Genomic DNA, 26,684 nt, shown 5'->3' on the forward strand with positions numbered 1-26,684 from the left:
ACTGGGTAAGAGTGGTCTGTTTAACTCAGACACTCTGTTCATCACCACCCCCTTTTCTAAATCGTTTTTGGCCACTATAGGTGTGACAGGGTATACTCAGACATGAGTCCCTTTCTCACTGCTCCATCAGGATTCAAGCAAGCCGGGCCGAAGAAGGCTGAAATGCCAGAAACTGGTCCCCGGTAGCTTGTCTCCTTTCTGGTGAAGAATTGGCTTGGTAGTTTAGTCTGCCCTGTTCCCATGATGCACTGGGCCAGGGACAGACTGATTTGCATATAGCCAGGTTCTGAGCTGGGATGGGGCAGTGAGATAAATAACGGTGATGGATCAAGCCCTGATCTTTGGACTGGGTAAGAGTGGTCTGTTTAACTCAGACACTCTGTTCATCACCACCCCCTTTTCTAAATCGTTTTTGGCCACTATAGGTGTGGCAGGGTAGACTCAGACATGAGTCCCTTTCTCACTGCTCCATCAGGATTCAAGCAAGCCGGGCCGAAGAAGGCTGAAATGCCAGAAACCGGTCCCCGGTAGCTTGTCTCCTTTCTGGTGAAGAATTGGCTTGGTAGTTTAGTCTGCCCTGTTCCCATGATGCACTGGGCCAGGGACAGACTGATTTGCATATAGCCAGGTTCTGAGCTGGGATGGGGCAGTGAGATAAATAACGGTGATGGATCAAGCCCTGATCTTTGGACTGGGTAAGAGTGGTCTGTTTAACTCAGACACTCTGTTCATCACCACCCCCTTTTCTAAATCGTTTTTGGCCACTACAGGTGTGGCAGCGTATACTCAGACATGAGTCCCTTTCTCACTGCTCCATCAGGATTCAAGCAAGCCGGGCCGAAGAAGGCTGAAATGCCAGAAACCGGTCCCCGGTAGCTTGTCTCCTTTCTGGTGAAGAATTGGCTTGGTAGTTTAGTCTGCCCTGTTCCCATGATTCACTGGGCCAGGGACAGACTGATTTGCATATAGCCAGGTTCTGAGCTGGGATGGGGCAGTGAGATAAATAACGGTGATGGATCAAGCCCTGATCTTTGGACTGGGTAAGAGTGGTCTGTTTAACTCAGACACTCTGTTCATCACCACCCCCTTTTCTAAATCGTTTTTGGCCACTATAGGTGTGGCAGGGTATACTCAGACATGAGTCCCTTTCTCACTGCTCCATCAGGATTCAAGCAAGCCGGGCCGAAGAAGGCTGAAATGCCAGAAACCGGTCCCCGGTAGCTTGTCTCCTTTCTGGTGAAGAATTGGCTTGGTAGTTTAGTCTGCCCTGTTCCCATGATGCACTGGGCCAGGGACAGACTGATTTGCATATAGCCAGGTTCTGAGCTGGGATGGGGCAGTGAGATAAATAACGGTGATGGATCAAGCCCTGATCTTTGGACTGGGTAAGAGTGGTCTGTTTAACTCAGACACTCTGTTCATCACCACCCCCTTTTCTAAATTGTCTTCTCCTGATGGTAGGGACATCTTGAGAAGCCCTCTGCAGCCAGCAAGAAAAATACTTACCCTACTGCACTCCGCAAACACCAGAGCCTCCAGGAATTCTTGAAGGGCACCTGTGGGTCAGCAGAGTCAGGGGCCAACCACAGAGAGTCCTGGGGAACCATCTGGGGTCCTCCAGAAAATCTACTCCCCCAACTCTTTATCAGGGCCAATTCAGGAGCCAGCACCACTGACCCTAGAGAGATCCATACTAATTCTGTTGGTCTGCTGAATTCAAAGTCCATCCTTGCAAGTCCTCAAGTGACTTCTCCATGCTGCTGGTCACATTTCACCGTTGTTGCTCTTATGCCCAGTGTCTTCTCATTTGCCTCTCTTTTGTGCAGTGTGAGTGGAAAGTTCTAGAAGAAAGCCACTCCTGGCCAATCCTAGAATGCCACATCATCACTCCACCCCTGTCCTAACTCTCCTGTACACTATACTGGTACAATAGAGCATAGTGACTTCAAGTTGTCTGTAGAAAGAGCTTCACTGAAAACCTCAGTTCAGCCCTTAGGTGACATAGCTGCCTGATTGCTTCCCATCAAAACCCTTCCTGTATTGGCTCCAGACGTCTGTCCCTCCTCCTTTGTTCAAGTGGACCTGTCCCAGTTCAGGTGCATTCTGACAAGCTAATTATCGGATGTAGATTTCGGCCCACTCCTTCCTTTCGGAGGAACTGGGTCAAGCACTGCTACTTGCTCCATTGAATAGGGAGGACTTTGATCCCTCTGCTGGGTAGGTGTAGTGCAGTGCATTGCAGTGCATATCCCTCAGTGCCCTTAAATAAGTATGTAAGGGCATTGAGGGGTATGCACTGAAGTGCAGTGGTCTTTAAACAGGGTTAGAAGAGGAAGCAGATGTATGAAAATTACTGCAGATTAAACTATCTGCAGTGTTTTTTTAAAAATAGAAGAATTGCTCCCTCTTCCAGCCCAGTTAAAAAAATAAAACCTCAGCAGATTAATCCTGCCTATGGAGCAACCAAATTTAATAATTAATTCCATGTTACAAGAATAATGCTGAATTACCAAATTTCTCCAAATTCCACCAGTGGAAATAAAAATCTTCCTATCCCTAATTAGAACTCTAATTGTCTCTTAGCTCCAAAGCATATAAAATACTCAATGGTAACTACATACTACGATTGAAAAAATGGTGTCACATAAGGTGGTTTCCTGAAGGATAACAGAAGTTACAAGTGCATTTCAGGTTCAATGTATTGAAATTCACAATAAGATGCGTGACTAATATCATATACCTTATCCAATGTATTCACAAGAAAATTAGGATGGCTGAAAATTTCATTTTCAAATAAATGTACTGCTTTAATATGCATGTTAATTAAGTACATGTTGTAAACTCACCCCTCCAACCTTACATCTGGTAGACTTCGGTTGAGGGCGATCATGTCACTGGCCATCAGGTTAAACTGATTGATTTTAAAAAGCTCTTTCATCTTCTCCTGATCATTATTCGGAATGAGGACAGCCTTTCCCAACTCTCCAGGTCCTTCCTGAACTCTTGAAATGACAGCTGAAACAGAAAATTGGAGGACAGAACATGAGTAACATTGTTTACCTGCTTGTAATGATATTGTGATCTTTCCATTCAAAATGCTTTGAAAACTGATCAACTCAGCTGTGTAATGTCTTAGACATGCCGAGCCGACATATTCAAAATCAGTCAATCCACATATTATGTATTTGTAAATGTGTGGAGTAAAATAAAGCATCACGGACATGGTGGTTTGAAGGTCCCTGCAGACCATCATCTTTTGATGCCCTCCAATCATGTTGAGTCACAATGTGTGACCATCTTCAATAATATTCACAAGGTAGATCAGGTGCCAAACCTCAATGATTAAGAAGTTTAGGAACTTACTTTTCAAGTGGATTCTAAAAATTGTTTACTGGTTGCAAATAGCAGCCAGTGTTTTGAGAACAGGAAATAGTACATCTGGCCCTAAGTGACTTCACCCATCGCTAGAATTTACATATGTAAGAATAAAACATGTAGGTTAAATGAAGAAAGTCAGAGTTGACTTTTGTTTTTTCTATGAAGCATTCCATGAGAGTGTATGTTTCCTGTCTCCCACCCCTTGTCTCCTTCATGCTGCACTAATTTTTACATCCGCACCTCCACTCATGGTACCACATCTATCTATCTAAGAGTGTTTATGGCCCACTAACTCTATAATCTCTATCTTTCCTTGGTCTCTGATGCTACCTGCTCCCCAGCCCTTCATGCTCCCACCCGCCCATTTAACTATTGAACTTCTTTTTCATTTTTCATACATTTTGCAATGGCCAGGCAGTAACACTGTAGGCCTGCTTACTTGTGTTTTATAGCGTTTTGTACATCCTGTTATAGCTATTTTATATTTTAATACACCTGTTCAACATGGCTGTCCACCACAGTAGAATAGTACATTAAAAATTGGCACTTATGTTGTGAAGCAAGTGCACAGATGTTTAGCGAAGCATGCCTGTGCACATGTTTTGATATCTACATGTGTCACAACACATCTGTGTGCATCAGCAGCCATCCTTTCTTTAAGAGAAAACCTATTCAACCCTTGTCAGGCAAGGTTTGCATTTTAGAGCAGAGATCCACTGGCATGCCAATGCCTATTATTATCAGCTAAAATGGAGAAGGTATATTCTGATTGGTGTGGTAAGATAGATGGAACCCAAAAATGTAATTAGGTAAAGAATGCAGTGACCAGTCTTGTGATATGCCAGTGACTCGAGTCCACTGGAGAAAATGGAGGAAAATATGTGTCTCCGTCCTGCTGTCCTTTTATGTAAATATGACAACTGTTCTGGAATGAAAAATTGCATCTGCCATCTATATTAAATGAAGGAGACACACAATAGCACCCACATTTTGTCGATTATTATCTGAGGTTAGAATATCTGACTCCCTTTTTTCACACAAATCTGAATAATATTCTTAAAACAAAACGTTACGGGACGTTTATCATCTCATGTCTTGTTTGAACAATTTAAAAAAGAGCAACACAATTTAGAATGGCTCACAAAAGGTTCCATGGTTGTTCTTTGGCAAACAGTGGATTTGTCTTCTACAAACTTACATTTCAAAATATGTATTAGTGACAGAACTGTAGTAAATAGATTTGTAGATGTGACAAATCTGCTCAGAAACCATAATAAACCATTGACTTACATTCGATTCGTTAGTTACTTAAGGGCAGATTACGATGTTGGTGGGTCGGACCAACCAGCATCTGCCCCTGATGTTGTGGGCAGAAGTATCTGGCGGAGGGACTGTCCTGCAGTGCTTCTAGAACCCGTCTGTGTGTGAGAAAGACACCATAATCCCCTAATGATGCCGGCTCTGCCGTCTGGATTATGATCTCATTTTCTGACAGCCTCTCCATGTCAGCCTTTCCGACATGGAAAGGCTGATTGAAAATGAATTTGGGGGCCCCTAGCAGGGCACCCATCCGTTCTGACCTTCCGCTTTATGTACCCCCCCCCCCTAAACATCCCTGCACTGTATGGCAGACACCATCTGTGCCTGCCACACTATTCAGGGAAGTTTACAAACATCCATTTCACTAAGGCAGCTTGAGCTGTGGGCCTTTTCTGCCTGCCGCACAAGCTGCCATAATGAAATGGATCTTTCCGACTGCCCTATGGGTGGTCGCATCCAAATTTGAGGTCTGATCAGCTGACATATGGTCGGGTGGTTCCTGAACGATACGGTGTCCCGCCCGACATCATAATCAACCCCACAATATCCAAAGTGTGGTAAATGTATTTAATCATTTCTTATACTGAATGTCCTTTTTCGAGGATTGTAAATTGATCCTGCCCAAATTATTAACATGTTTGTATCAATTTTAAATGACAGCTTTGACCAATGCAAATATAGGCATACTTTTGTGGTTCATAATAAAGTAAAGGATGGGGCCACTGACAGTACCTCTGACATCTAATTGTTAAGCCATGTTTGTATAGCTATTTTCTTATCTTGGCAACATAAAACGCCAAAGGTCGATATGGTAAAACGTTTAACAATAACTTTGAGAAAGTCTGATTTTTTTTGCTGCCTCACACCTAGTGAGGAGTTGAGCCTCTTTTAGGGAGGTGGTAAACAGATTACTATTTTAAAATGCCCTCTCACTGTGTGACCCTTCTCAGTTACCTTTTTGGCTATCACCCATCCATGGAAGGCCTTCAAGTGAATTATGTTGGTCTTCCAAAGAAAGCCAGACAAGTGTCCTTGATTTGTTGTAAAACTCAACCTTGCCCAGGACTGAAAATTTACCCCCATTTTCCAGAGCCCACATTTGTTAGCAGCCATTCCACAATGCCTCCCGAGCATGGTACAGAGGGCAACACACACTTTTTCCCTGAAGAAGCGCCTCCCCATGAAAGCAAAGGAACATCAGGTTAAAAAGGTCAGCCTACGGAGGCGCGCAGTGGAGGCAAGATGGCCGCACCATGACAAGGCGCTCCGACACCGGGACAAATTCTTTTACGAAGGACCCTCATAATGGGATTATCTCTGCGCGCAAGCACAGGTGAATTTGTCCGAAACCGCCAGGATTGCAAATGCGAGTTTCTGACCTTCATAGACAATGTTTTAATCCCTTAAACAGCACAGGGTTGATTCTCCTGAGGTTTCTCGGCATCGCAGCTGCCATTTTGTTAGCGCTCGGTGCGGCGCTGCATATTTCACCTCAGCATGACCCGCTTTGAGACTGCCACTTTGTGAAAAAGCCCCAAATTAACAGACTTGATTTTTTTTCTCTGTGTAGTGGTTGCCCTCAGCAATAAACTTTGGACCTTTTTTTTTCTTCTCCTCATGTGTTCAATGGAGTGGCTGCCACAGTGTGCAGTATGTATACAGACAAGATTACTTTTACCACCATAAGCGATGTTTTGTCTGAAACTGCACCTAGATTGGCATATTTGACTCTGCCCTAGGTTTATTATTATTGCAGCTGTCTCTGTATGGGCACTTATAACAGCGTGACCGACTCCACACAGCTTTATTAGAATTGCGCTGTCATAGTCCTAATAACACTGAGGCTGCTATGGTCTTAGTGCTTACATTAACCTACCTATTGCCGTCAGCAGCTTATTATGTCAATATTGTGCTGAATCTCTTCAACAGTTCTCCTTTTCTGCGCACTCTATTTGATAAAGCTGCCATTTTTGACTGATTACGACGCTGATATTGTGCTCCTTTCTTTGATTTTGGACTCTGTCCTCTCGTTGTGACGGCAGCAAATTTCACCCTACTAGTCACTTTCCTGACAGTGCCGGAATTTTTTTCTTCTGTTTCTTGACTCAATATATCATTGCCCCTGGTGTTTCCTTGCCTTTCTATTTTTGGGGGTTTTTGTCTTTGACTTTATCTAACCAGCTTATTCAATTCTTCAACAAAATGGATCTTGCGCTCTCAAATAAGAAGCCTGGTACTGCAGGAACTTCTTCAGGAGCTCGGAAGGACTCCATGGCCAACAACAGCAAACGTCTTAAAAAAGGCCCTTCCTCTCCAACTAAGTCCCCTCTTCCAATCACTCTGGAAGACATCATGCATGAATTGCGTCTCTTTCGTCCTTTTATGTCGGAGACTACCACCATGCTCCAAAGAATTGAGGAAAAATGGTCAGGTCTTGACATGAGATTATCTGATGTTGAAAAAAGAGTGAGAGACACACAGGATGTCATTGCCAAAGTCGAGAACCTTACCAAAGAAGCTCATCACCTCAAAAAATCTACTGAGGATTTGGAAAATCGCAACCGGCGTAATAATCTTAGTATTTATGGCATTCCGAAAGGTTCTGAAGGCTCCGATATGACTGCCTTTTTGAAATTCCAGGTTTTGCAAATCGTTGGCCTCCTAAAATCAGTTGACTTTAATATATAAAGAGCACATAGACTAGGGCCTCAACATGCATTTTCTGCTACCAAACCAAGAGGTATCATTGCATATTTTCTGCTATACTCCGATCTTATTGAAATCTTTGCGGCTGCCAAGCGACACAAACAGATGTTCTGGTCAGGTCACAAAGTCTTTTTTAGTCAGGATGTGTCTAAACCAACTGCTACTAGGCGCAAAGAATTTCTGGATCTCAGCCCAGCTTTAGAGTCCATGAACACACGCTATGACCTTATACATCTGTGTTTCTTTAAAGTGACTTACAAAGATAGAACATTTTCATTTGAAGACCCAGCTGATCTCCGGAGGTTTATTCACACACATCGAGAGGAGCACAAGGAACTTGGCAAACAATGACTGTTTTATTAATGTTTTCTAATCTATTCTTTAGGTTTTTGCATTTTGTGTTTACAATTGTTAATTTCTCCTCTAGTCCGTTTTTTTAGGTTTTTCTTGTATTGTGGATGTCGACTCCTGTATATATTGTCCATCTGTCTGTTTGTTTGGCGTTTCCAGTAAAGATGTCCCCCCATTTCTAGTAAGCTCCCTTTTATCTTTTTGTTGTTGTCTCATTTGTCTCTTCTTTCATTTTTGGAATTATTTCACCCCTTCGATTTCATCTGATGTTGTTTAATCGATATTTGTTTCTTGGTGCCCCCCCTCCAGTGGTGTGGCTGTTCTGCTTTTTTGCCGTCCCCCCTCAATAATGTTCATTGTACACTTTTATTGCATCTCCATGACTAAGGCCCCTTGGTTTTTGGTCATCTCTTTTTCTTTATTTCCTTTTACACACCTTCTCTCCTCCTCTTTTTCTCCCTATTCCCTCTTCTCTTTATTCCTTCTGCCTCTTTTCCTCTTCTCTTTGGCTCCTTTTCTCTATTTCATGTTTTCTTCACATTCCCATTACTTGACACATTTTTGCATTCTGTGGCCATTATACACAAGTTCCTTTTCCCTTTATGCTTTTAAAATCTTCATGCCCTTTATTCTACTTCTGCCTTTCTACTTCTCTTCGTTTTCTCTCTTTATTCTTTATTTATTTTTTTATATTCCTCTTTTGCTTTTCAACTGATTCATTTTACCATGCTTTTGTGGTGGATATTCCTCCTTTCTTTCCTTTCTCTGGCACCATTCTGCTTACCTATCCTTCACGACATGCTCTTCTTTTTTCTTATTCTATGTTGTGAATCTTACAGTTTTCTTGATCTGTTCAGGTTCTTTTTTCAGTGGTTATCACACGGACCATTTTCTTCTCCATTCGCATTTCTTTGTACTTATTACTTTTCTACTAATTCTTTAACTTTTTCTTCTTTTCTTCTACTCTTCTCTGACTGTTCTACAATTTTTCGCCTACTCTCATTCTACTTTCAGGAATGAGTGGTCTTCGAATTATTTCTTGGAATGTTAAAGGTATACGAAATCCTATTAAAAAGCAACGGAAGAACGCAGAGAGTCCGCCTACCACCGTAAAAGTCAGAGGCCACCAAAGTCATCTGCGGCGTCCCTCAAGGATCCTCGCTTAGCCCTACCCTCTTCAACGTCTACATGAGCCCCCTCGCGGCCATCGCACGCCAACACAACCTCAACATAATCTCCTACGCCGATGACACCCAGCTGATCCTCTCCCTGACCAATGACCCCGCCGCCGCCAGAGCCAACCTGCACGAAGGGATGAAAGAGGTAGCCGAGTGGATGACGACCAGCTGCCTGAAACTGAACTCAGACAAGACGGAGGTCCTCATCCTGGGCTCCTCGCCCTCCGCCTGGGACGACTCCTGGTGGCCCCCCGCCCTGGGAACCGCACCCAAACCGACGAACCACGCACGCAACCTGGGCTTCATCCTGGACTCCTCCCTCTCCATGACCAGGCAAGTCAACGCTGTCTCCTCGTCGTGCTTCAACATCCTGCGCATGCTTCGGAAGATCTTCTGGTGGATCCCCACGGAGACCAGGAAGACCGTCACCCAGGCCCTCGTCACCAGCCGACTGGACTACGGCAACGCCCTCTACGCCGGAACCACCGCCAAGCTCCAGAAGAGACTCCAGTGGATCCAGAACGCCTCAGCCAGACTCATCCTCGACATCCCACGAAACAGCCACATCTCCGGACACCTGAGAGACCTGCACTGGCTCCCCGTCAACAAAAGAATCACCTTCCGGCTCCTCACCCACGCACACAAAGCCCTACACGATCAAGGCCCGAGCTACCTCAACAACCGAATCAACTTCTACGCTCCCAAACGCCACCTCCGATCAGCCAGCCACGCCCTCGCCGCCGTCCCACGCATCCGTAGAGCGACAACAGAAGGAAGGTCCTTCTCCTACTTGGCCGCCAAGACCTGGAACTCCCTCCCGGCCGACCTGCGCCTGACCCAAGACCACCTCTCCTTCAGGAAGAAGCTCAAGACCTGGCTGTTCGAGCAGTAACGGCACCCCCCCCCCCCCCCCCCCCAAGCGCCTTGAGACCCTACGGGTAGGTAGTGCGCTCTATAAATGTCTTTGATTGATTGATTGATTGAACGTGTTCTGTCTCATTTAGCGAGATTGAAATGTCAAGTGGCTTTACTGCAAGAAACACATCTAACCTCACAAGATCTGTCTTCATTGCGTAAACAATGGGTAGGAGAAGCCTTTTGCTCTCCAGCCGTTAACAACAAAAATGGTGGTGTAATTTTGTTTAATAAATCGTTGACCATTCAGTTACAAAATGAGTTTCATGACACTAATGGTAGATGGTTGTTTTTAGATAGTATTGTTAACAATGTACAACTTTCTTTTTGTAATGTTTATGGCCCGAACGGTATTGATTCAACCTTTTGGAATGATTTCTCCTCACTTCTTTCCTCACATGCAACTGAAGATTTAATTGTGGGTGGCGATTGTAACCAGCTCATGGACCCCTTTTTAGACCAAAAATCACAAACCAAATATGTTCCCAATAAGATGCAAAAATCCTTTCACAAAACAATCTCTTCCAGAGGCCTTATAGACTCCTGGAGAATATCTCATCCTGACTCACTTGAATTTTCCTTTTTTTCTCCAGTGCATGCATCACAATCTCGTATTGATTATATTTTCCTCACTCAACATGCTTTCCAATTTATGACTAACTCAGAAGTAGGTTCTATCCTTATTTCAGATCACACCCCGTCATTTTGGATATGGATTACCCCTCTCCTATTCCTGCTTCTCAAAGCTTGAGCTTTAATAACTCTCTCCTTTTAGATTCATATTATTTGGGATGCCTTCAAGGCTCCCGTTAGAGGTTGTATTATTGACTTTGTATCCCGAAAGAAGAAAAAGGCCCTCTCACAGTCATCTCAAATCCTTAAACAAATTAAAGAACTTGAACACCTCTACTTTACCCTTAATTCCGCTGACACACTATCTTCTCTTATCAAAGCCAAAATGCAATACAATACACATTCCTGGGACTCTGCTTCCAATAACTTTCTCAAATGTAATGCTAAAATGTATAGTGGGTGTAACAAGGCAGGCAAATCACTTGCAAATTATCTTAAAATTAAAAAGCAAAAATCTAAAATTATAGCCATTACTGACTCTCAGGGATTCTGTCAGTCCACTGATGCTAAAATCCCTGACTGCTTTGTCCAATACTATTCTTCCCTCTATACTCCAGAATCCAGCCCTTTTTCTGCACAAATTGACTCTTTCTTTCAGTCTATCCCCAAATCCCTTGACAATCCGTGGATCTCTCAACCCTGGACATTCCTATTTCGGAGATGGAAATACTTAATGCTATTACTCTTCTGCTCAAGGACAAAACACCTGGTCCAGATGGCTTTACTGTGCATTTTTATCTCCACTTTAAGAATGTTTTAATACCTCACTTACTTTCCATGATCAACCACTTTCTTGCTAAAGGTGAATTTAGGGGATCCTTCACACAGGCAATGCATTGTTTAATTCCTAAAAAAGATCCCTCCCTTTGCAAACATTATCGGCCCATCTCCCTAATTTATACAGATTGTAACATTTATGCCAAAATCCTAGCCATTCGTATTAATAAAGAAATCCCTAACCTTTTCAATATCCATCAGTCCGGTTTTGTCACAGGTAGATCTATTACTGAAACTCGAGGACTCTCCTTAATATTATACACCTCGCTTTAAAGATGGATTCCCTATCGCACCTATCACATTAGATGCTGAAAAAGCCTTCGATAGGGTAAATTGGGATTTTATGTTTGGAGCGTTGAGATGGCATGGTTTTACTCCCCCCATTATTCATTATATTCAACTGCTGTATTCTGATCCTTCTACCTCTATGTGGGTCAATGGTGCACAATGAAAATATTTCTCCCTTCATAGAGGAACCAGACAAGGTTGTCCCATCTCTCCCCTACTTTTCATCCTTGCATTAGAACCTTTCTTAGAAAAAATACGGTGTTCATCATCTTATACCAGCTTCACATATAAGAATATTGAGATTAGGTTTACTGCTTACTCGGACAATATTTTACTTTATATTTCTAACCCGGCCACTTCTTTGCCAGTACTTTTCTCTTTATTACATGATTACTCCTTAGTTTTTGGATATAAATTGAATATAGACAAATCTGAAGTTTTACCTCTTAACAAATGTTGCCTCTCCCATATGTTCCAGGGGTCTGATTTTGAATGGAATCCCAGAAATATTAAATGTCTAGGTATTCTTTATGCCAATACTATTAGAGAAATCATCAAAATCAATCACAACGATATACTTTAAAAAGTCTCCCACTCATAGATGGTTGGTCCCCTCTTTTCTTATTTTGTTGGGGGGAGGCTAGCAACTGTTAAAATGATGCTACTTCCTATTGTCAATTTTTATCTTTCAATGCCTCCCCATCTCTCTCCCGCAAACCATTAATCGCTTCTTAACAATATTCTTATGGAATATTGGCAAAGCTAGGATTTCTCTCTCTCGCCTCCAACAACCCAAAGATTTAGGTGGGGTAAAGTTTCCTAATATTTCCCAATTTTACTCAGCCTTAACGTTAAAACCAATTTGACATTTCCTAACAGATTCTTCGTATCCTCCCTTAACAGCCTGGAGCTCACTAGAACGTGCGCAACTCGCTCCTTTTTCTTTCCGTACAGCTACTCGTTTTTCTCAACCTCCGCAGAGATTTCTTATCCCCACATTTAAACACGCCAAAGCACTAGCTCTTTCATTGTTTCGCTCTTTTCTCTCACAAGCTGATCTTCACACTCTTACTCGATCTGGTACAATAAAATCCTGAAGATTAATAACAGAACGCTTTTCTGGAAAGAATGGATTGATAAAGGTATCATCGACTGTCATCACTTACTTAATGATAATTACCGGTGGCAGAAGATTCTCCGTAAACGTGGCCACCCTGTGGAACTCTCTCCCTCTGTACTTGCGCTCAGAAACGAGTTTTCTACGGTTCCGCAAACTTTTAAAAACTCATCTGTTCCCTGCCTAATTCCTGTGCCTAGTGTGGTGGCGTTTCTCTCTGGATGAGCGCGGGGATGCCCAAGGGTAACCAGGCGCTATATAAAACTCGCTAATAATAATAATAATAATTCCCTGAGAACTTTCCCAGACATCCGCGACACTTATCACCTCTCTAACGCACACTCTTCCCAATTTCCCCTACTTAACCATGCCCTAACCTGTATTATTTCTCAGAGTAGCTCCCTAACCACATTTTCGCCGACTCTCTTATCTCCACCAGATTTTTCTATTCCATTTAGAGCTGCTGATATCTATAAAATACTTTCCCACCCCACTACTGATAGGCCCAAATTTAAACTTGAGCTTCTATGGGAAAAGGACCTAGCTCAAGAATTTTCTCTACAGGTTTGGGACACTATTTGGTCCAAATACAAACAGTTTTCAGGTCTGCCAGCACCACACAGACTTTTTATTTTTTTTAAATAGACTTTTTTTTTACTACTTATTTACACAAATTCAAGTTACTTGATTCCAAAAAGTGTTGGTCCTGCTCATATGACAACAATGATTTTATACACATGTTTTTTCAATGTCCGTTGGTTAAGTCCCTTTGGTCTCGCATCTGGTCGAAACTAAACAATATTTTAGTCACTGACTATTCCTTTGAGATTGTACACATTTCTTGGGTGGTTCTTCACCTATATGGAATGTTCTTTGTAATGTTCTTTGTAATGTACATAAATGTATAGATTTTTTATAGCAATTTCTTTTCAGATAATTACAACCAACTGGAAAGATACTTCAAAGATCTCATATAATGCCTGGTAGAACTTTTTATGTCATCACCATAGGCTTGATCGCGCCTTTGCCACCACTGTCCCTTTATTAATCGAAAGAGACTTGTTATGGTTGCCGTTAACTGAGTTCCTTTCCAGACACGTCCCTTAAATGTTCATCTTTTATTCTCTTATCTTCTAATGACATTTACTGCTGTTTTTCACTTTTATCTCTTTATAGAAATTTCAAGTATTGAATGTGTATTCTAGGTTTCTTCCTCCCCTTCCCCTCTCTTCCTTTTCTCTTTCTCCTCCCCTCCCACAAAACAAAATACCTTTAAAAAGCTTTGTTCCTTGGCACAGTTTACTTACCCCTTTTGGGGGTTGTGTTGCATATTGTCACATTATAATACTTTTATACCTCTTTGCATTTCCATTTTACTTGTAATGACGTTTTACTTTGTATATCTTATTTAATAAAGCTTTCTAAACTCAAACAAAACGTCCAGCCTAATCCAGCATGGTTAAACAGAGCAGACCTGGCTCTGCTGCTATGAGGAAAGGCGGCTGATATGAAAACCAGGTCATGACAGAGGTATATTTGTAAGACATGGAGGGTGAGAGCGAGAAAGACATTGAGACACATTGAGAGAGAGAGAGAGAGAGAATGAGAGTAGGAGAGAGACGATGAAGACTATTGCAACTACAGTGCCATATTTTAAGGACCAAGGCTCATCTTCACCACCAAAATGCTTACAAAACATAAGCATTGTGATAGGTAGCTGTGAATATTATTTCACTGGAAAAATGTAATGATTAAATGATAAGCTAAAAAAATACATACATTTTATATTTATATTTTGCAGGCTACATTCCGATTTCTTGGCTCTCATCTAGCAAGCGTTTTTACCATATGACACAGTGCAACTTAATAGCAACTCCATTGCAACAAAACAGGGAGTTGAGCCATGATAATTTAGTATTAAGGCCTTTCTTTAAGAGACATATTACTGCAATTACTGATATTTGACCTACCTCCAAATTATCAAATTAACTTCTCTCTGTTTCATGATTCAGCTAAGATTCCTGTTATTTATGGATTCATTGAATACCTACATATTCTAACACCCAGATCGCCCACTCGGGCCATTTCTCTTTTCTATGGAAATATGGAGGTGATCTGATTTGTAGTTTCTGTAATACAAATTGTCAAACATATTATAAATTAAGATGTACCTTGGTGATTAAATTAACAATTTTGAGTCATTTACTGAAGATAGTAATAAGCAAGAAGGACAAAGGATATCACATAATGCACATGTGATTTTGAAAGGACATATACTTTCATCAGACTTCGAAGGCAAATCGGTTTGATCGATCTAGGCATATTCCTGCACATGAAGCAAAAACATGTCCTTCTAAGTGACCTTCCCTGAGATACCAAACCACCCACATCGAATGGGAAAACAAAAGCAAGAGAAGGTCAAAATGTTGCAATCGCTAGGATAGCAGTCACTAATTCATGTTTCCACAATTATGGCACAACAAAGCGTCATCAAACACGCCCAAATAAATACATTGCTCATCACACAAAAGCCATATTATTTGATACACACCTGCAAAAAATAACTTCACACCTTGCAAGATAGTTCCTGTCTTGTGCTCTGCCTTTATGCACTTCAGTGTTTGGGATTTCTCCTGGGTTTTTATGGTAGGTTTCTTGGGGGCATCTAAGCCCAACATCATGGTTCTGATATTGTCACCTATGAAAGCATCTTCAAACACCTGGATAACAGGAGCTGAAATGGCTGGTTCCTGTGCATCTGTGCTCTGTGCTTCTTCCCATACCCAGGTGGCCAGAGTTTGCATGGTAGGACTCCAGATTCTTTTGTGCAGATCTCCTGTTAGTGGAATGTTTTTTGTTTGGATGAAGCCAGAGATCTGGTGCTCTACCTTTACTTCTTCTATGCTTGAGTTCAGTTTCCTCTGAATGATAATGATACTCTTAATGCCATAAAAATTCAGTCTATGAACACATTTCTTTAATGCTTTTCTGCCTTTTGTTGGAATAGCTGAAATACATTTACCAGGATAGTACAACACATTAGCCTTCACATTCTCAGATTCTTCCTTCACAAGCCAGTGTAACAATAAAAAGTAAATGATTGAACTCTGATGCCTTGGCCTCAACAGATTAGGAAAAACAATCTGAGAAGAGATATTTGATGTGAGAGGGCAGAGCCTTGCATTGACAAAGGTGGCTGGTAATGCTGCTTGTGAGAAGGTGAGCACAAGGACAGGACTCTTATGTGAGAATAAGGAACCCCAATACCCACGTGCTGTTTTTCTAGGAGTCCGCTGGCCGAAATTTGAATATATGAAGGCGCAAATAACACAACAAAACACACCCACCTCTCCTATCTCCCTACAGCAGGAGGAACCGTGGGACGAGGATGTCTGTGGAGAGGACGAGGAACTAGACAAGCGGTGGAGCAAGGATTGGTGGTATCTGCCAGAGAAAGCTGGAGAGCAGCCGCAACTCAGGAGAGTTGCAGCAGAGCAGGTGAGTGAATGCGTCTCTGGGGATAATAGGGGAGGGTACGAGGGCAGTGGGAGGCGGGTGAGTTAGCGGATAAGGGGAACAAGAAGATAAACTGCAATACCAAATCCTCGTGTGGGGAACAAGAAGATAAACTGCAATACCAAATCCTCGTGTGGGGAACACCCTCCCACACCGCTATTATGGCTTGACTAACCTGTTCAAGTTCCCACCATACTAGTTTGTGTGCATGCTATACAGTGACTAATATTAACTGTTAGGTTGTGGCTATTAAGCCTTGCAGTTGAAAATAGTGACATTTCTCAGAAATGTACTTAGTCTCTACCTTGATAGTAGAATTTATTTATTGTTTGGCCAATTGCTTTACAAATAGTAGAGAAATGTCACTAATCACCTGGCTGCTGGCTAAATAGTACAGATTATGCAAGTTTGTCCAGTGGCCATGCAAATAGCAAATAAGCTTTATAATTTAACCGTCCATTGACTAAATAGCAGCAACTATGTACTGTTTAGCCAGAAGGCATTCAAATGGCAAATAAACATCACAACTTACCCTGTGCTGGCTAAATAGCAGCCATTGTATAGTATATGTATTGCGTTCATGCACATAGCAAAGAAACATTATTTGTCAGGCTTTTGGCTAACTAGCAGACATCATGTATGATTTGGCCAGATAATAACAAATAGCAGAAAAACATCACTATTTTCCTAAATAAATGAAAGTATGCAGTATTATGTCTAGCACAGATTTTAATAGGCACTTGCCACCAAGTAGAACAATTAGTGGACACAATTGGCACCCATTCCCTTATAAACGTTTTTGGTGGCTGAACATGGTGCATCTGAACAGTACTAATTCATAGGTCTAGGGTCTTAATAGTCACTAAAGTGCATGTCTGAATGTTTCCAAGTGAATTTCTTCAGACATAGTAGAGGATGCCACTCCATTATACCAAGGGGGAAGACACAGTAACTTGGAAGACTAATTATGAGCTGAAATTACTCCACAAATGCCCCTGCTCCGTTAAGTTTATCTGAATGGGTCATTATAAACCTGATTGCATCATTTGCAAGACTAGGTGGAGCTGTTTACTCTTCTAGAGCTATAAACTTGCATACTCACAAAGTTATGTGAATGCACCATAGCCAGATATAGGACTACCAAAATGTTCCATGTTCTCAAGAACCTCTTGTCCTAAGTGTTCATGAAACATATCAGTACATTCTGGAATTTGTTATTCTGATTCCATTCAAGCAAAAATGTCATTCTAAAAAAAAATACACAAAATAGGTGATTGATCTACAACCACACCAACCTCGGACTTTCAGGTACCCTTCACCAAGAATCCACCTTCGACTTCCAACGGACACCTGTCTTCTTTATCGCAGTGGCATTTCCTTGAAGTCCTCCATTGAGAAACAGCTCATCACAACTCCCACCCACTTCGCCGAGACCCTCCATCCAAGCCCACAGACACCAACGCAGCAGCCCACAACTTCAGACAATAGATCGACAACTGCACCGACACCCTCGCCCCATTCAGTAGACCCTCAACAAGGCGCACCAACACAAGAGCCATCTGGTTCAACGCTGACCTCCAGACTTTCAAGCAAACTTGCAGAAGACTCGAGAAGCAGTGGCTTCAGGACCAGACACCAGACCACCACGCAGCCCTCAAGGACTCCAGACGCAAGCAGCACTAACTAATCCAATCCCCCAAAAGGACCTTCTTCAAGGAACGCATCAACAACAATGCACACAACAGCAAAGAGCTCTTCAGCATCGTGAAAGAACTTGCCTTTCCCACTCCAGTTCCAACAACATCCCGCGGTTGCAAGAATTCTGCAACTCCCTGGCCACCTTCTTCCACCTCAAGATCGCAGACATCCACGACAGCTTCGACCCCCAGATACCAATGACAGGAGCCAACACCCCTTCAACGCACTCCAAACATACCGACCTCCTGCTCTCCTAGAACAAGGTCAACGACGAAGACACAATCAAAATCGTGAACACCATCCACTCCAGCTCACCCTCTGACCCCTGCCCCCACAACATCTTCAACAAAACAAGCTCCATCATCGCACCCCAACTCCGAAAGATCATCAATAGCTCCTTCGAAACCCCCACCTTCCCGGAGAGCTGGAAACATGGCGAAATTAACGCCCTACTCAAAAAGCCCAAAGCCGACCCAAAGGACCTCATGAACTTTCGACCCATCTCCCTGCTCCCGTTCCTGGTGAAAAAGTGATTGAGAAGACCGCAAACCAACAACTGACCCACTTCCTGGAGGAGAACAGCATCCTGGACTCCTCCCAATCCGGGTTCCGCAGCAACCACAGCACAGAAACTGCCCTCATCGCCGCCACTGACAACATCAGGACCCTGCTGGACAACAGCGAAACAGCAGCCCTCATCCTCCTAGACCTCTCGGCCGCCTTCGACACCGTCTGCCACCACAGCCTGCACACACGCCTCTATGAGGCAGAGGTCTGTGACAAAACCCTGAACTGGATCACCTCCTTCCTCACCTGCAGAATCCAGAGAGTCTGCCTCTCTCTATTCCGATCCGAAGCCACCTTGATCACCTGCGGCATACCCCAAGGATCATCCCTCAGCCTGACCCTTTTCAACATCTATATGGCACCACTCGCGGACATCGTCCAAGCGCACCACCTCAACATAATCTCTTATGCCAGCGACACCCAGCGGATCCTCTCCCTCACCAAGGACCCAGCCACCGCCAAATCCAACATTCATGAGGAAATGAAGGACGTCGCAGAGTGGATGAAGGCCCGCCATCTAAAACTGAACTCTGACAAAACGGAGATCCTCATCCTCGGCTCCACCCCTGCGCATTGGAAGACTCCTGGTGGCCGACCACGTTGGGAGCTGCCCTAACACCCACCAACCACGCACGTATCCTGGGGTTCATCTTGGCCTCAATGCTCTCTATGACCCAGCAAGTCAACGCTGTTTCATCCTTTTGCTTCAACACCATCTGCATGCTTTGCAAGATCTACAGATGGATCCCCCATGAATCCTGAAGGACGGTCACCCAATCCCTCATCAGCAGCAGGCTGGACTACGGCAACACCCTCTATGCGCGAACCATGGCCAAACTCCGGAAACAACTCCAACGCAAACAAAACGCCTCCCTAAGCTTCGTCCTCAGAATCCCTCATCACAGCCACATCACCGCCCACCTGAGAGACGTGCACAGGCTCCCAGTCAACAAGAGGATCACCTTCAAGCTTCTCATCCCCACTCACAAATCCCTCCACAACACCGGACCAGCCTACCTCAACGAACGACTCACCTTCTACACCCCGACCGACCGCTTCGCTCCACTGACCTCGCCCTCGCCGCTGTCCCACGCATCCGCCAAACTTCCACAGGTGGCGGGTCATTCTCTCACCTCGCCGCCGAGACATGGAACACCCTAGCCATCCACCTGCGACAGACCCAGGACCTGCTGACCTTCAGGAGACTTCTCAAGAACTGGCTGATCGATAAGTAGCTGCGCCATCCCCCCCTAATGCCTTGAGACCCTCACAGGTCAATAGCGTGCTTTACAAATGTTTGATTGATTGACTGATGGATTGATTGATTTGAAAAAATGAAGGCCAGTACTGAAAATACTGTAGCTCAGTGACAAAGTTCCATCTGATAACTCTGGCTAAATAGAGTCTCTGAAACAAGTTGCAGAAGGTCACCTACGTAAATCACCATCTCAGTACCATTGAGTGGTTTCAGTCTAATCTTATGACAGAGGCAAGAAAACGATATATCTTTAAAAACCGGAATTGATGTACCCTGTCAAGTATTGGTAATTTTTCGTCAGATGCCTTTGAATTTATGCTCGGCAAATAAATGTTGTCCAGACTAAATTACTGCATGGTTGGCAATGATGTCAAATTCCTTTAAAAAGAATTGGCAGGGAGAGTTGATCAAGGATATACACCGCATAATTTGATTACCAAATGTGTGATTCTGAAATGGGTGATTCTCTGAATTGGCTTTATAGATCTGTTGACCCAGATGGTATTCCAAATGTGTGTGTATTGATTATTCCGACATTAAACACTATAGAGGTATTTAGCAAATAGTGAAGCACTGATTTTATAAGACAGTACTAAGACTACAGAGTCAACAAGTATCTCTATGTATGTGTGCTGTGATTGGTTCACAGCACCACTTATTTTCTCCGCATGTAAATAAGATGCATGCATTCTTCCAGCAGGCTGCATTCCATATCCCATAGACTGATAGGTACTTGTGTTATTAACAAAGTATGTACTGGGATAACTTGCAGAAACATTTGAAATGTTCTCCAGATAATCTTCCTGAAAGGTTGTGGAAATAAAGGAGCCTGACTGGGAAATAGCATTTACCATGCAGTCGGAAACACGCAGTGCCTTTTCAACCCAGGCACTACAACGAACGTGTTTTTAACATGTGTTCCTTTACCATGCAAGGCATTACAACAACTTGCTTTTGGAAACACATTGTTGGACTGATGTTGGATTTTAAGTCCAACACCTTCCCTACTGTTGCACAGACAGGAGTTGGAATAGTAAATTATACTATTCCAAAGTCCAGCACTTCCCTAAGCCAAGTTGTTGTAACGTCTTACCTGGTAAAAGAATGCATTGGAATGACATGTTTGTTGTATTGCCCGTATTCTAAGACCATGCGTGGAAAAAGCATGCACAATTCCGTCATACAAGCAGCATGATAATTTCTTTGCAATCTCAAGATCATATCAGTAGAATTAAATGAATGTGAAAAAAGTCTTTTGCATGGTCTTGAAATGCTCTGACATCCTACGTGTCAGGTATTCTGGAGAGAACTGCACAATCATGCAGGTTGTTTAGAAACTCTCTGTTTCTTTACGTTTATGTTTCGGTGGATTCTGATGACTGCAGGATACCCAAATTGGATCAAATATGGGTGAGACTGGATACTGGCCCATCAGCCAAGGCTATACGGGAACAGGTTCTACTAGCCTATTGCATGGGCACAAGACGTTTAGCCTGCATCACTGTGGGGAGATTGCTTAATGGCTGTCCAGTCCTCTAAGATGGGATCTGTTTCTGTTGTTATATGTTAAAGCTCAATATGTCTGGTTTACTGATACTGGATAAATGGTGGGATTCATTTGAGCCCTTCTACGTAGGCTGCCTTAGTCCATAGTGTACATGCTAGCTTGCACATGCTGCACCCTAAGCCCACTTGCCTGATATCAGTTGTACTTGGTGGATTTGGTTAATGCCGCCAATACATTATTTTTGTCACATTAGGTAAAACCCATTTTTCGCTGAATTCATACGTTGCCTCTGCTCTCTAAGTCAATGAGAACAGATGGAGAGAGGGGGCTGGCCTGGAATCAATACATCAACCTTGAAAAGACCATACTGGTCTGACCAGTGCAGTGATTTTTGGTTTCAGAATCCAGGAAGTTAGAAAACAAAAGGAAGAAGCAGTTATCTGGGATTGTGCTATTTTATATCGCAATATTTGTATAGTGCTTCATGTACCTGATAAGGCAGCAAAGCACTCATATTTTGTCAGCTAAAAAGCAACACAGTTTGTTGTGCACGGTCGATATTGTGTAGCAATGGGGGCAATATTGGGGGGAGGGTCAGGAATGTGCTCGGACCATTTCATTAAAAAAAATCTCAATCCTCAACAGTCAACCGAACAATACACCAGCATATTGTTCAGCAATGATTTTAATATGTATAGCACAGTTTTCATTTTTCGAGTTAGATCTGTCTCCAATCCAGGGGAACTATCGGGATCAGATCATGCTCTCTCAACTTCTTTTTGTGAATTTATAATGTGCGAGTAAGCACCATGTTGCACCAGCAGCCTTCTAGGGTAAAGCATTGAATTGCATATTTGAGGTTGCACTCTTACAGCAATTTCTTCAGTTCAGAGTAGGATCTCCTAGCTTCTTGAATGGATACAGTAAATTCTGGAAAATAGAAATCGCCGAGCCATTCAATTGCAGAGTGCCATTCTCTCTAATCATCCACAGTGCCCCATCATGGTCACTATAATTTTGGAGACTGCCACAGTCAGATGAGGCAGCGCAGCAGGCTGGGGCTAAGCGACCTGTGTGGCCTTTCCACAAACTGTATCTCAGAAACGTTTTCCCTACCCAATGAGGAGAGCCACCACAAATATTTCTGTTCCCCTGTTTGGTATTTTTATGAAAATCTTGTTAATTGTATCTCCATCCTCAATTTGATCTTCTTCTGCTCCGTGTGCCATCTTCCAGCTCAAAGATCCAGTGTTCAGATCTTAAATATGATCACTGTGCATATCATTCAACTGTTTTATCAGGACCTTGTGTTCGTGAGGTGATTCATTTTGGAGTCTATGGCATGTGTTACAGCAGTATCTGATTTAATAAAATATATGTAACATTTGTGCATAGAAATTACAACATTGCACTTGACAGAACTGTACCTTTCTATGCTTGACACAACTAGGCCTCAATTACATTTTATTTTCTAATGCAGCCAGTATGTGTGTGTCTTCATTATGTTCATCTTACATTCCCAAATTGTGCATTTCTAATGCTCTGCATTGACATACTGTTCTCGAAGAAATGTGGCAGAAGCTTTTGCAAAAACCAAGGCTTTCCTGCCAGTAGAAAATCACTTGTGTGATGTCTATTGTTTTATAACTAGTTTGCATTGTCACATCTGAAGATATTAGATTAGAATAGGGCACATTCATATGCAGATAGAGGGCGAGTGTTAGAATGGTTGTATTAGATTATGTTGTATAATTTCTGTATTATGATTTGTGAATTCACCCTACTTTTGATCACCTTTTACTGGCGTTGCTATTTTCAATGACGTCTATAATGAATTTGCTTATAAAAGCCGTAACATCTGGAGGATAGCTAGTCTTCTTGATTCCCAGAATTTAGAGGCAGAACACTTGTCGGGCCGTTTTATACTTTTGACTTAGAATATTTTACCTTGACTTCATGCCTTTACTGCTGCTTTTGAGCCTAATGTGAATTCCTAATACTTATTTATCACTAATGTGATTTACTGGCAGGAATCCCGTATTTAGTAACAGTTTCACAGCGCGTAACGATGTAGCAATGTACTCTTTCCTCCCCCGCATGGGAGCCTAGATAGTTTCATTTGGCCTTCCATTCCGACTCTGAAAACAGATTTGAACAAATTGAGCACGCTCAAAGAGTTATTATTCCAACAACAGGTGGCTCTCACTTCGGCTCAAGAGACCTTGGAGTAACAGGTGGCTAGGACGTCTAGCGAGATTCAGTTCCTTCTGAACACTAACCGTCTACTTCACTTTGGGGAGCTTATACATCAAATATTTAATGCATCTGACACTAAAGGGCTTGCACATTTTTTTAAATGTGTTGGATCCGGCCTTGTGACTGCTTTTCAGACGATATTCGGTGTAATACCGTCTTTTATTCATTCTTTTTTTTTCATTGTCTTCGGAGGATTCCTCTTATTACTAGAGTTAGCTGGTGAAATCCTGCTTCTTCTGTTCCTGCTGCGCAATGGCTGCTCATCTTGTGGTAATGCACAGACCAGGCCAATTGCAACTGTACCCTGATCGAATGCAACACGTTTTTGGATGCTTGCCATTAGCAACACTTGATGTGAGTTATGGATTAACTTTTCGCTTTGCCTACTTTACTTACGTACAACCAGTGTTTTATTGTCAACGCCGCCCCTTCTATTGGGCTATGGATTTATGCTTCTCCGATATGTCATGTCCAGTCCCAGATTTTAACCAGTTGATGGGTCCCTTAGAGACTCATGACCAGGCTTGTTCTGGGGGTTGCCGTATGGCACGTGCTGCAGCACTTGGAGTATTGGCTGAATGGGATATCTGTGCGGCTGCGCAGAACCTCTTGCATCAGAGTTTCATTGAATATCACGCAAGTTGTCCAATTATACTTTTAGAAGCATCAGATTACAAGGATCACGTTTGTTCCTTCAACCCTACTTGATTGGATGGCATCCCTTTTTTCTACTCTATGTACTATGACCTTACCAAGGGGAGGGTGTTATACGGCCCTTAGGGACATTGTCGACATTGCTAAGTTAGCATGAACTTTGCTGCCATGATGTTGTTATTCAGAAAAGGGGGTGGTGATGGACAGAGTAACTGATTTAAGCATACCCTTCCACGCTTTTGGTGGACAAAACGATTCAGAAAAGGGGGTGGTGATGGACAGAGTATCTGATTTAAGCAGAACACTCCTACCCTGTCCACAGATCAGGGCTTGATCCATCACCGTTTTTTAGCCCACTGCACCATCCCACCTTTTCTGAATCGTTTTTGGCCACTATAGGTGTGGCAGGGTATACTCAGACATGAGTCCCTTGCTCACTGCACCATCAGGATTCAAGCAAGCCGGGCCGTCGACGGCTGAAATGCCAGAAACCGGTCCCCGGAAGCTTGTTTCCTTCCCAGTATAAGAATTGGCTTGGTAGTTTGGTTTGCTCTGTTCCCATCATGCACTGGGACAGGAACAGACTAATTTGCATGTAGCCAGGTTCTGAGCTGGGATGGTGCAGTGAGCTAAAAAACGGTGATGGATCAAGCCCTGATCTTTGGACTGGGTAAGAGTGGTCTGCTTAATTCAGACACTCTGTTCATCACCACCCCCTTTTCTGAATCGTTTTTGGCCACTAATGGTGTGGCAGGGTATACTCAGACATGAGTCCCTTGCTCACTGCACCATCAGGATTCAAGCAAGCCGGGCCGACGACGGCTGAAATGTCAGAAACCGGTCCCCGGAAGCTTGTTTCCTTCCCAGTATAAGAATTGGCTTGGTAGTTTGGTTTGCCCTGTTTCCATCATGCACTGGGACAGAAACAGACTAATTTGCATGTAGCCAGGTTCTGAGCTGGGATGGTGCAGTGAGCTAAAAAACGGTGATGGATCAAGCCCTGATCTTTGGACTGGGTAAGAGTGGTCTGCTTAATTCAGACACTCTGTTCATCACCACCCCCTTTTCTGAATCATGATGTTGTTACTGTTCACGTTATTACATGGCTTTATTTTTGCAAGACTCTGTTTATGCCTTTCACATAATAACATTCTGCTTTTCAAGTTCTCTGCTGAGTTCCTGGAGTTTTGTTTGAACAAGTTGTGTAAGGTCGATAAACAATGCCCCTTGTTATTCTGGTCAGTCCCTAGCACCTAGACATAACATGCAAAACACAGCTGCAATGCTGGACAAGCGTGCTTTGATATTACTGGGATGCATGTTGTTTTAACACACACTTGGAGAGAGCCTTTCCATGGAGAAGAGCCATGCTGTCCCTATGATGTAAACCTTACATTTAGGCTTTAAGATATGGGGTTGACTATCAAAGCCCTGAGATCTTCTTTTATATAAAGTCAAGGGGAGTGTGGTTAGGCCTTATAGTCCTTTTTCCACTGTCTTTATACAACAACTTCCCTCTTTGTACTCTATGGAATTGTGAAAATGCTAATTGTTTGGAGTTTATGCATTTTGCTGCTGGTAGTGGCTTGTATACTGTATTGTAGAGCACAATAGTTAAAATAAACATTTTGCACTATTATAGTGACTCTCCAATTCTTATTGTGGACAAGTACGAATGAGCTAGCGAAAGGGTATGTCTTGCTACCGCGATTCCTGAGAGTCGGGAGAGTTGTGTTTTGGGTTGTCTAATCATTTGTAGCTTCGTGATTTTTCTTTGGGATTTGGGGTACTGAGGTGATAGGTTGGTACACCCCTACACACCGAGGTCTTGTTTCCTGTGCATAATTCTGTGTAGGTGCGGAATCCCCACAACAAAATGAGGGAGAAGTAGAAAACACTATTTATCATGTTAAAAACAAACCTATTTTTCCCACAATGCATTGGACAGGTGAATAGAATGTCAGTTGGCTGAAGGGAAACTAATATAGGAACCAATAAGCATACATACCTGAAACCCATTCTGCTGGGAAGATAGTGTGAAAATAGTGAGTTTATTCAGCTGCCATCTGAGTGACCAGACATTTCCCTTCAGGATTATTGTAGTTGATTTGCTTACCTGTCTTCTGCTTTCATTTTCCCTGTTCCACAGAAGCTCCATTACACTGTCAAATTCACCCCTTGTAAGTGCCCCAAAGCACTGAACCCTGTAAAACAGGTTGCCTTATGTACATGCCCCTCTCTCTGTGGCTGAGATAACATCAGTCTCTCTTCATACTCTATTTGCTGCTACTTGTCACTGCTGCTGTTTAGGCAGGTCTGAAATAGTACCGATGAACAGTCCCTATTAAATAGAAGCGCAAAACTATCACAAATCTTTCCATAAGAAGCCCATAATGTGGCCAGCCCTCAAAAGAATCAAAAGTAGGATCATGAACATTAAATAATGATGTCTCAGGAGTGAAGAAAACATTTATGTAGCATGCATTAAAAATATGCTCGTTCCAAACAGCCAAATACTCCCAGGCTGCAGTACAATGAACATGGCTGCCATATTATGATGCTCCT

The 26,684-nt window shown here is 42.9% G+C and overlaps 1 protein-coding gene across 2 annotated transcripts in view; it reads right to left on the reverse strand.

Annotated features, from left to right (window-relative positions):
• Positions 1-26,684, reverse strand: part of GALNT13 (polypeptide N-acetylgalactosaminyltransferase 13) — a 1,171,447-nt gene that overhangs the window by 870,658 nt on the left and 274,105 nt on the right. For both annotated transcript variants that reach the window (XM_086956679.1, XM_086956678.1), the window contains exon 2: positions 2,847-3,015. In XM_086956679.1, coding sequence (XP_086812805.1) covers positions 2,847-3,015 — 169 coding nt within the window. The remainder of the gene's footprint in view (positions 1-2,846; positions 3,016-26,684) is intronic.

This window comes from Lissotriton vulgaris, chromosome 2_1, assembly GCF_964263255.1.
Source record: "Lissotriton vulgaris chromosome 2_1, aLisVul1.2, whole genome shotgun sequence".
In the NCBI taxonomy this organism is placed as follows: Eukaryota; Metazoa; Chordata; class Amphibia; order Caudata; family Salamandridae; genus Lissotriton; species Lissotriton vulgaris.